Raw genomic sequence first — 12500 nt, forward strand, 5'->3', positions numbered from 1 at the left:
GATTAAATCCCTTGCCTTGACTGCAATCACTTTTTCATTGTCTTTACAGAAAGTCACTCTCCCAGTGATTATTACAACATAAACGTTCAGTTAGATATGGGCAACAGAACTCAGCTATTTTTAACCACATAAAGAACCATAACTACAGAATAAACTGGAATTTTTCATTTATAATTTATAGCAGCAATTGTCAGTTCAGAAGGCAGATGGTAGAATCAGCTTTGATTAAAGAAAGAAACACAATGAATATCTCAAAGGGTGCATGGGATGCAGATGTTATAGATAAAATCTTCCTCCAACCAGAGATTAAGAAAATCAGAAAGAAGTTGTCAACCAAGGTGACTTAACAGCTGACCTGTGACCTCTTGGTAAAAATACTGCTTTTGTAACTTTTCTCATTCATCCCCTACCTGAAGAGACAGTTTGGTCTCTGAAATATAGTACGTATTTACCTTTTACATTTTGGCATTTTTATGGGCTCCTTTCATGATACGTATACGTATACATGTGTGTGTGTGTGTGTGTGTGTACAGCCGACCACCGCTATTCGCAGACTTGTCTATTGGTGGATTGTACTATGGACTGTATATACCATTATTCACGGAAAATTCTCCTGTTCACGGTCTTTTTCACTGAGAAATATTCATAAATTACTGTATTTTCATATTTGTGTGATTAAAGGCACTTTTTGTGATAAAATTATTAAAATACTCAGGTATAATAATTTTTAGAGTTTTTTCTGTGTTTCAAATATCGAAATAGGTAGTTCTAGGCATTTTTAGAGCCGTTTTAAGTATTCGTGGATTTTAGCTATTCATTCACAAGGGGTGTGTGGTTCCCATCCCCCAGGAATACAGGATCTACCATGTATATCTATCAATATATATATATATATATATATCTATATATATATATATATATATATATATATAATATGAGATGAGAGAGAGAGAGAGAGAGAGAGAGAGACGAGAGAGAGAGAGTAAATCCTGTATTCCTGGGGATGGGTACCACACACACTCGCACACACATATACATACATCACATACATACATACATACATACATACACACACACACACACACACACACACACACACACACACACACACACACACATATAGAAGAGAGAGAGAGTGGATGAATGAAATATCAACAGTGATAAAATATTCTTTGTGTACTGTTATGATATGTTTGCTAATCATAATTAGAGTTCAACTAAACTTGTAATGAAATATTATATAGTAAATCAAGCAAATCAAATAAGAAATGTTAATACTACTTTTTAGTAGTATTCTCAAAATGAATGTGCTTTGGATAGTTGTCCACCGAGACATGTTTTTAGAAAGTAAATACTATATTTCAGAGACCAAACTGTCTCTCTTTAGGTAGGGGATGAAGGAGAAAAGTTACGGAAAAAGCAGAATTTATACTAAGAGATCACAGGTCAGCCATTAAGTCACCCTGGTGTGTATATATATATATATATATATATATATATATATATATATATATATATATATATATATATATATATATATATATATACACCAGCCTGATATATATATATATGCAAAGAATAATCCAATTACATGATAAACAGTACAGAAATATGCTATATGTTTACAGTGCATATTATATATCACTGTAAACGTATATATAACAAATTTCTTTACTGTTTATTATGCATGGATTGTTCTTTGCATATACATATGCTTACATTTAAAATTAATAATAATGAAAAAATTATGAATAACAGACCCAGACGTAGAAAAAAGCTAGTCTAAAGCTATAGGCCTATGCTCTGACAAAGCTACTCTAAATGTAGGTCTATATTTCATTATCTTGGAGATAAATGCAATATTATTATGAAAGAACTCTCATAATCACTAAACTATACTCTGTTTTTTTTAATCTGTCCACCCGCCTGTGGTGTTTGCGTATGGTAACACTGCGTCCCAGGCTTTAGATAGGTTCGCTATGTGTAAGTTTTAGGTAAATAAAAGGATATCTAGGTGTACATTTGCAACTGAAAAGTGTTTTAATAATGTACTGTATGCAAATTACACCGTTAATATTCGAAATAGGATATTGTTATTATTGTTGAATGTAACCTGAATGTAACTATCTAAAGCCCGGGACGCAGTGTTACCACACGCAAACACCACAGGCGGGTGGACAGATGGAAAAAAACCGAGTATAGGTTCCTGTGTGTCTTCAAGAAAATGTTGGTAACACTGTCGAATCTTGGACTGACCAAGAAAGTGTTGGGGGTGGTGGGAAAGGCTTAAAAAAGTTTCAATGGTGACGGTCAGCTTAGCACCTTCAGAGAGGAGGGACAGTAAGCTGGGCAGAGGAAGGCTTAGAGGTGCTATTGGGAAGGTGGGCGGGGCTTGGGGGCGGGTGGGGATTCCGAGTTGGATGGGTAAAGGGCTTGTTTGGTTTCTTCATATCATTTGAAATATTTTTATGATGACGTATCTAGTATGCACAGGCGAACAGTGCTATTCTTTTAATGTTAGGGAAGACAATTATTCCATTAAGTGGACAGTGGCAAGATAGTTTTCTCCAGAGACTTATATACTTGAAAGAAACATTACTGAGCACAGTTTTATAACAGAAAGTTTTGTAAGAATATGAATATCAGCAAAAGAATGTATAAGTATGGTACATTCAGTGAGAATGAAATATGTAAAATGTCTAGATTTTAAAGTTGGCTAGAAGACATGGGACTAGAGGAAAGGAGTGAACTGCACTGACCTCAAAGTTAATATACATACTGCTTTCCCATTTTTTTCATGTCAGGCAGAAATATTTGTTAACCAACTATATGTCCATTTGTACTATCAATCTAGTATAAGCATTGTAAATTTCTACCACTATACTAGATCAATCCTACTGAAGATTCCATGTCCTTTGCCTTCCTTGAAACCTTTACATTTTACATATTTCTTTTTAAAAATACAAGTATTTATACATTCCTTGGCTGATAATCGTGTTCTCATATCCTACTATGCTTTCATTTATAAAACGTATTCGATAATGTTTCCTTCTAGTATATAAGTGCATTGGAATAAACTAACATACTTTTACCACTGTCGAGTAGATGGAATACTGAAATTTCTTTGCTAACATAAATGAAAATACCAAAGGTAAAATTCAGTTTCTATATATATATATATATACAAACGCACAAATACCATTTAAAATCAAATTCACTATGCAGTTGACCCCCGCTATTCATGGACTCACGATACGCGGAATCGCCCATTCGCCGATTTTTCTGTGAACTGTATATATTCATCATTCGTGGAAAATTGCCTGTGCACGGTATTTTCCACTGAGAAATATTCAAGATTTCTGGATTTTCATATAATTTTTGTGACTAAACGCACTTTTTTGTGATCAAACTATTGAAAAACTCGGGTATAGCATTTTTAGAGTTTTTTTTAACTATCGAAATAGATAGTTCTAAGCATTTTTAGAGAGGTTTTAAGTATTCGCAGATTTAAGCTATTTGAGGAGGGTTCTGGTACCCATCCCTCGTGCGAATACGGGGGTCTAAATAGTGTACCTCGGAAATAACTTCACCCCCAAGGGAAAGTCATTCATCACCAACGGGAACTGAACCGCTGCCTGGTTTAGGAACAGCAGTGTAAGATGACTTTTGACCACTGAGCCAAAAAGAAAAGTATACTACATAAATTGATATCGGCCGTTGTACATTTTGTGGAAATGTCTCGGAGGACTGTATATAGTTCTTTTATTTTGTGTTATATGGATGCAAGCCACGTCTGTGTATTGCCACATATTTTCTAAATAGCATCATGCTGTAGATTCCTGTTACAGCTCCCACTTTTGCAATCAGAGTTTGATGATTTCCCTTAATTACTTTAGCTTTCATTTTATTCATGCCTGTTGTCTGCACAGTAATTATACAGCATTTCTCTGTAGCATACATAATGTCCATAAAATATTGCTGTTATGATGATGTCCTACTCATGTAATGTTATAGTATGTATTTTCTTGTATTGTTATGGTATGTATTTTGTATGTATTTTCTATTGGTGTATATATCCTTTGTATTTTCGTCTTGTGATATTTTTTTGCCTGTTGAATGCTGGTTTGATTTTTTATTCCTCATAATAACATTGCCCGTGCAATAACTAAGCCTAATTGTATCTCACTTATTTACTTTATTGCCCTTTTAATGTGTATTTATATTTTTAAAGCTTTATGACCGGTATGATTAAAAATACTTTTACTTAATTTGTAAATATTGTCACACTAGTGTATTTTTTATTGCCGATCATTTACATTGTCACTGTTTTCATCTTTGTTCTGGAAAATTAGGTTTTCCTGTAACATTTTCCAGTCTTGCAAATTTGGATTAAAAATTCATGTTTTTTTTTTTTTTTTTTTTTTTTTTTTTTTTTTTTTTTTTTTTTTTTTTTTTTATTTTTTTTTTTTTTTTTTTTTTTTTTTTTTTTTTTTAGTAAAGTGATGGATTTTAATGTTTTAAAAGTGCCCAATCAGTAAATCCGGTGTGAAAGCTTTCTCTCTCTTGCACGCATGCTTACATACACTCACATACACACATACACACACACACACACATATAATATATATATATATATATATATATATATATATATATATATATATATATATATATATATATATATATATATAAGAATATCAAAAGAATTAAGCCACGATTTTTCTATGATATCTAGTTCACTGAAGCTCGGGAATAACTTAAATCCAGTTGAAATTGTAATTGATATGTGCTTCGCCACCAGTGGGATATGAACTGCTTTCTCATTTAGAAACAACAATGTACAGTGGCATCTGACCAGTGAGCTATCAAGAGAGGTATAAGTTGATATTTACTCAGCTGTACACATGCCTGTTGAATTTGGATTTTTGAACTTGAATCGATGTCAACCCACTTCCACCAGGGAAGTGATTGGTAAATTTGTAATGTGAATAATTTTGTCACAGGCTGTAACCTGTTTTTTGTATCAACTTTTACCTTTCTTGGTGGCCCAGTGGTCAGAAGTTGGTGTGCTATGTCATTGCTTTCCAATCAGATGGCAGTTTGAATCCCACTGGTGACAAAGCACTTATCAGTAACTCCCGGCGCATATTAGTCATTCCCGAGGTACAGTGAACTGGATACTAAACATTTGCAATATGTATATAAATAAATGTAGACACACACACACACAAATATATATATATATATATATATATATATATATATATATATATATATATATATATATATATATATATATAACACACGTATATATATATATATATATATATATATATATATATATATATATATATATATATATAATATATCTCACAGCAGTCCCAAACCCCAGTCTTTCAAATGAGAGAGCAGGGCATTAGGTATTCACCCACACCTATAAAAAATGTTAGAACCTAAGGAATCCCTACCAGAGGTTTGTCCTGCGTTGAATACTTCCTAACAAACCAGTGAATTTTACCCAATTTCCTGATCCAGCAGTGAGTCGGTTCCATTTAACTTGACTTACCCCTTCCCTGTGAATATGATAGAAATAATGAATACATGAAAACACATGTCACAGAAATTTTTTTACTCATATTGGGACCGAACCTTGGTCTTTCAAACGAGGGGCCAGGGCATTTGTAGTTCCACTCAAACAAGTCATAAAAGAACATGGAATCGAAGGACTCTGCGTCCGAGGTTTTCCTAGGCAGGCTACTACCTCATTTACCAGCGAATTATACACAACTTCCTTACCCAACAGTGAGTAGTCAGTTGCTAGCATTTCCTTCAGCTTACCCCTTCACATGAATGTGATAGAAATAATGAACACGAGAAAGTGTTTCATAATAATATATTTCGTGTGTGCGTTATTTTTTCCATATTCATGGTGAAGGGGTAAGTCAAATGAAATTTTAGCGGTTGACACTACTGATGGGTAAAATTAGGCGGTAGCCTGGCTGAGGAAAAACCTCAGGTATGACGTACTTTGGTTCCAACTTCTTTATGGTGTATGGATGAATTGATTAAGCCCTGAGATCTCATTTGAAAGACTGGGGTCCAGCCCCAATGTTAGTCAGGAATTTATTTCTGTGGACATGTTCTCATGTGATCATTATTTATAAAATATTCACATCGGAGGGGTAGGTCAAATGAAATAATAACATTTGACTCACTGTTGGGTTGGGAAGTCAAAATTTGCTGGTATGTATGTTAGGTGGTAGCCCACTCTGGTAAAAACTTCAAGTATGGAGTACTTAGGTTCCAGTTCCTTGTACAACTTGTGTGAGTGAATTGCTGATGCCTTGGCTTCACATTTGAAAGACTGGGATTCAATCCTGATGTACACCAGAAATTTATTTTTGTGAAACGTGTTCTCATGTGTTCATTATTTCTATCGTATTCACAGTGAAGGGTTAAGTCAAATGAAATGTTAGCAATTGACTCACTGATGGGTCGGGAACTTGGGTAAAATTCACTGGTAGGCTAGGCAGTAGTCTGCTCAGGAAGAACATCAGGTATGGAGCACTTGGGTTCCAACTTCTTTTATGACCTGTGTGAGTGAATGACTAATGCCTTGGCCTCTCATTTGAAAGACCTGGATATATGTATGTATGTATGTGCATATATACATATACATACTGTGTTTCCCTCGTTGATTTTCACAAACGTATCCCTACATACCTTCTGTACATATGTTGTACCTTGTTCCTACATTTTCTATTTTTTATTTGTGTTTTCTCCTGCATGCAGACCCCAACATGAGGGCTCCAGGTGGAAGCTTGGGCGGGGTTGAGAACGCCCTCAAGTACCGAGATTTTCCCACCCTCACGACACTCATCACGCCTACGAACTCTGTATCTTCCTCTCTCGCACCCACACACCCAGCACCTTCATCACACACATCCACACACCCACTATCTTCTTTGCATAGGACCACACACCCAGCACTTCCGTTACTTACAAACACTCATCCATCCTATACCCCGACCATACACCCTCCGCTTCCTTCCCCATCCCTGGGGTCCTATCAGACGCCAATACCAACCCCTATTTTCACACCCATTCCACGCTCATCCCCCTCCTCGGCGCCCATAGCCACGTCAAGTTCCATGTCCTGGTTAAGGCCACCCTACCTTTTCGTCAGGTCGAAGAGTGGTGAGTACATGGCTTTTGTTTGATGTTTCATTTTATGCTTTTCTATGCATGCAACGATTGATTTCCTTTTTTGCTTAAGTTTAGTATGTCATTTTTTCATAAAGTTGATGCTTATTTTTTCATTTTTTCATTCATTCTTTCCTCGCTTAGTATCCCGTAGCTTACGTAATTTTTATTCCGTTGATTTGTAAATGTGATCCTTTGTTTTTCCACTTAAATTTTCACATCTAGTGCTTTTGCTTGTGTTTTTGGTATTTTATTATCTTTATTGTTTTTATTAACGACCCATTCAGTTTTGCTGTACTTTGATTCATTCTAGTTTCATCCCAATTGAGCTTTCCTTAAAAATTTTATAAGTTTCTTGCTCGTCAAAATTTGAATGTTTAGGGCTTACATTATTGTTAGTTGTATGTGTGATATCCATAACAAGGCAGTAACAGGAAAAATTTGAAGGTAAAAAATCAAATGGTTACTAAACTAAAGACTGAACCAAACCAAAACCTGACCTTAGACGGGACTAAATAATACTACTGTTCATAAAGCAGATCGCAAGATAGAGATCTGACCTCCTTCAAGGTTAACTTTAGTTTCATGGTCATACATACACGTTAAATAAATCACAATGTTAATGTAACTGACAGTCAAGACAGCAAGTACATAACTAATGAAAGTTAAATCCTTTGTACTTTAACTGTTCATAGTTATTCAGAGAACATTGTTTGTTTGAGAAGTTGTCCCTGGATGGGTGACAGCTAATCTATTAAACATAGTCAGTTTCCCGTGAACTAACAGTTTTATGCATAATAATAATTGTATATACATTGTTATATATATTATTGTATGTGTATTACGGTATCACTAGGTAACTGAGTAGAATTTCGTGCACTTGTCTTATGTATTGTTTAGGTGACCTCCCAATCTGATTTACCTTTGGTGAAATTGGTTAGCAAAATATATATTATCATATTATATCGATACTTATATGTATAGTATATATATTAATATAATATATTATTATACTTTATATATATATCTATATACATACACTAGAAGGACCTCATTATATATATATACACACTAGAAGGACCTCATTAGAACTGGATGATATCTAGGGGTTATTAAATTAAAAAAAGTTAAAGCTTTCAAGGACAACCAGTAGTCTTCATCATCAAGTATCCATGAAATGACCGAAGAGGTAGGCCAGCTGTATTTAATATGTGTGTACTGGCTTGGCACGTTGTTCCAGGTGTTCGTATCTTGTGTATGTGCGTTTCATCTCTATTATGGAGTGTATTATTTTCCTTGATATGCTGTCTTCGAATCCATTCCTGGTGTTGCTGCCATTACGTTGTTAGCACGTGTTATAAAGGCATTCTCTGCAGTCAGTCGTGCCATTTTGTTAGTATTCCTATGGACAAGATTCATGTTTTCCCAGTGTATTCTGTGGTCTTTTTCCCAACAGTATTCGGCAACTGCCGACGTCTGATTGTAGTTTCTAATGTTCTGTATATGTTGCTTGTTTCACTGCAAGATTTTCCACTCTCGCCATAATATCGTTCTTCAGTCTAGACACTGCCATGTATACCCTCATCTTACCTTGTCACCCTCTACTGGCTTCCTATTTCTAAGTATTTTATTCATAATTGTGTTTTTGTAGCTACCTATTAGTTTGAAATGGTCTAGTTTCCTGTTGATGGGTGTAATAGTGTTGTCCGGGACTAATTATTTCCTTCCCTTTCAAATGTTCCTTTCTCTACCTTCCTTCCCCCAAAATAGTTTTTTATTGCCTTAATGTGTGCCTGCTCCCACCAGTTTGAACACCTGGAACAACATGCCATGGGCAGATAATTAAACGATCAAGAAGCCAGAACACTCCAATTAATACAGCTGGCCTACCTCTTCGTCATTTCATGGATACTTGAATATTATATATATAATACAGGCAGTCACCGGTTATCGGCAGGGGTTCCGTTCTCGGCGGGGTGTTGATAAGCAAAAACCACCATTAACTGAGACTCGGCGATTTATGGCTCTTATGGCAACAAGTTTCAGTTAATTGCACCGATAACCGGTTCATGGCGCCTCTGTTAGTTATGTTATGGCTCCATAACACTATTATCAGCACCTTATGGTGCCGATAACCGAAATTGAGCCCGTTATGGTGCCTTGAATTGCCGATTTTATGGCGTTACACAAGCGCCATTAAATCAGATTGCCATTAACAGGGTCTGTCGATAACTGGGACTGCCTATATATATATATGTATATATATATATATATATATATATATATATATATATATATATATATGTATGTATATATATATATAAAATGTATATGTTACTAGCACTGGAAACTATATTATTTAAAATCAGGGTGGTTGACAACACAAAGCATATGTAATCATAACATTATCAAGTCTCATCGGTGAAGGCATCGGTGCGCAAGTTGACCTGACTGGTCAAGAGTCATGGGATCATGTCGGAAAAATGCGATTGTGTGTGTCTGTTCGTTCGTCTAATAGGACGTGTTCCTCGAAGCTTCTAGAACAATTTAGTGTGCGCATAAGTACTAACACCAGAGCTTCTCAAAGTGTAATATAATGTGACCTCGGGAGAAAAGCTGGTATTCAAGATAAGAAATCATTACGTGGAAGATCGAGAGGGGAAAGTGCAGAGGATCCGTCAAAAAGGTAATAGTCAGAAAATGAGTTTGGTAAACAGTTGAACATTTCAGATTCCCCGAGAGAAGCCGAAATGCAGTGAAAAACATTTTCTAATTACATTTTCACTTTATGTGTATCTATTTCTTATTTTATTTATGATAATTGGGATTTCTTTTTTCAGATGGATTTGAATGTCACTAGTACATAAAATGTATTCTATGACTGGCACTTTATCTCCTATTTTTGGGGGAAATAGAAATAGTGATTAAACTGACGTGTCTATATATAGAGGTAGTGTGTGAAATTTTTGAGATGATCATTATGGGGAAAGATGGGGTTTCATGTTTTTGGGAGTCGCAATCCATTTTCCTTGTTTTTCATGTTAGTTTTTTGGGGGTAAATAAACAATATTTTCGTATCCCAGAGTTTGGTTTTTAGCGTAAATCTAATAACTTGATTGAGCTGCTTTCATAAAGGAGTTTACCTTCCTCTTCTGCCCCTTGCTTTGGTGATTTTAACCATTATAGGGTCTGAGTAATTGGTGCGAATGGACTGATTCTCACAGTGGACAAGCTAAGCCGACTCAGGTCGCATGGCCCGTATTCTGCCCAATAGGATTTTGTTTTTTTCTAGTTGGTCAGTGACATCCAAAGCGTGCCTTGTGCGAGTAGCCACATTTATACAAGCTATGGTATGCATCTATGAAAAATACAAATTACTTTTATATGTTATTTTACTAAGGGAACTTGAAAATAAATGATGGTAATGTTGAAGGATGTCAAATTGAAGAAATATAAAAGCACAGTGTCTTCATTTATTGTTATGTGCTGGCTGGTTGGATGAACTTTCAGATAGGGTAAAACCTTGCATAATTTTTTTTCTTTTAATACATTCCTCAAATGGAACCCCTTGTTGCGATAGAGATACCCCTGGTAATAAGTATTGGATACAAGGAGTCTTAATTGCCAGCATTCATTCTCTCACTCTCTCTCTCGACCTAAAGACACCAGAGCAAGTGCCCGTATTGATGACCACATGTCACTTTCTTCTTCTCTGATTTTTCCACTCGTGACACGTTTCCTGCCTCACCTTCAGACTCAAGTGGAACTCATCGTGTAAACCCCTTTTCCCCTGACAGCATGGTCTCAAGGATTTAAGATGTTGCCAATGCCGTTTTCCCTATTTTAAAACGTAACCCTAATGTAATCTCGCAGCTTTGTAGGTGTCATGTGGTGAGAAAGGCTAAATTTTTTTTTTTTTTTTTTTTTTTGTCGGAATGTATTGTTGTACTTCTCAGAAGAACGTGTGTTTTTGCATCGATTTGCGTTTTTCGTATTGATTCATTTGTTTTTTGAAATTTTAATTGCGTCGTCATTAATTATGACAATAAAGACGTTACATGAAATTTCAAGCAGTACGGACATTAAGTAGCTTAAGTTGTATTCATGCCGAGTAATTGTTGGGAAGTTTGACATGGCAACAAGTTGCTAAAAATGTCATTTCAATTTATGTATGATTTTGAATGATGAAAGATTCGGATGGTAGACCCCAAAGGATGAGACAAAAAAGAAAATGTTCCATGAAGATGATTTCTGCCAACTCAGCATATAATGCTGTGGTCTCAGTCGTTTGCTATCAACTTTAGTCTTTCACGATGTGGAATGCTTCTTCCTGGGTGGAGCCTCCCTCCCCCCCTCCTCATTATTATTACTGTACCCTTACTATAAAAGTTGTCGGATACCTAAGAACTGTATGAAGATAACTTAGACCAAGTTATCTTCATTCCGCGTAGTTTCATTGGGGCCATTGACGGGAGAGGCTTTTTTATGGCTGGAAGACAAAAAAGGCTAAACTGGGAATCGCTTACGCGTAGACTGTGGTTGTCATGTAGAGGCAAATAATATGGATATGGTATGCATTTTTTAATTATTATCTTTATTGAAAATGAACAAATATCCTTACGAAGGAAAAGGTGATTTACTTGTCAAGCAGAGGAAACTCCCACACTGAAGAATGCTCAGATGTGAAAAGAGAAAACATAGGGAAGAAAAATCGAATAAAGGAAATGAATCAGGCAGATAAATGTATACAAATGCGAGTCTTAATGTTAATCAGAAAATCTTTTAATAGACATTGGAGTTGAGCACTTTTAAGAGTCATTAACCGCGTCTCAGGGATTATTCTCTTAATAATTCAGATTCATATTATCTGGATCCGGATTGAGATGTTACTGTACAGCTTGAATTACTAGTGTCAGTCTAGGGCTAAAACTTAATTCTAGTAAGCAATTCACTCAAAGCATCAATTTTGGGATAATTTTCATTCGAAAGATTGAAATAGCATAATGCTTCTATTTTTAGCATCAGCCTTAGATTAAGACTACTTTAACAAATCATTCGCAGAATGAAGTCTTTTTATTCTAAGGCTGGAACATTTACCATTAACCATTGTTAGACCCGTCGGGGGTTAGTTTGCACCTCACGCATTGCACAGTAGGCATTACTGAATGTCTTTTTTTGCAACCTCACTCACTCCATTTACAGTGCCTCCGCTCACATTTTCTTCCCTCCATCTTATTTTCCTCACTCTCCTAACACTTGTTTCATGGTGCAACTGCTTTGAGGTCTTTCTCCTCTTA

At 35.5% G+C, this 12500-nt stretch overlaps 1 protein-coding gene across 1 annotated transcript in view; it reads left to right on the forward strand.

Annotated features, from left to right (window-relative positions):
* The window catches only part of LOC135200667 (uncharacterized), a 199829-nt gene that overhangs the window by 137605 nt on the left and 49724 nt on the right, over positions 1–12500 (forward strand). Inside the window, exon 7 of the mRNA XM_064229275.1 lies at positions 6793–7197. Within this exon, the coding sequence (XP_064085345.1) occupies positions 6793–7197 (405 nt within the window). The remainder of the gene's footprint in view (positions 1–6792; positions 7198–12500) is intronic.

This window comes from Macrobrachium nipponense, chromosome 27 (genome assembly GCF_015104395.2).
Source record: "Macrobrachium nipponense isolate FS-2020 chromosome 27, ASM1510439v2, whole genome shotgun sequence".
Classification (NCBI taxonomy): Eukaryota; Metazoa; Arthropoda; class Malacostraca; order Decapoda; family Palaemonidae; genus Macrobrachium; species Macrobrachium nipponense.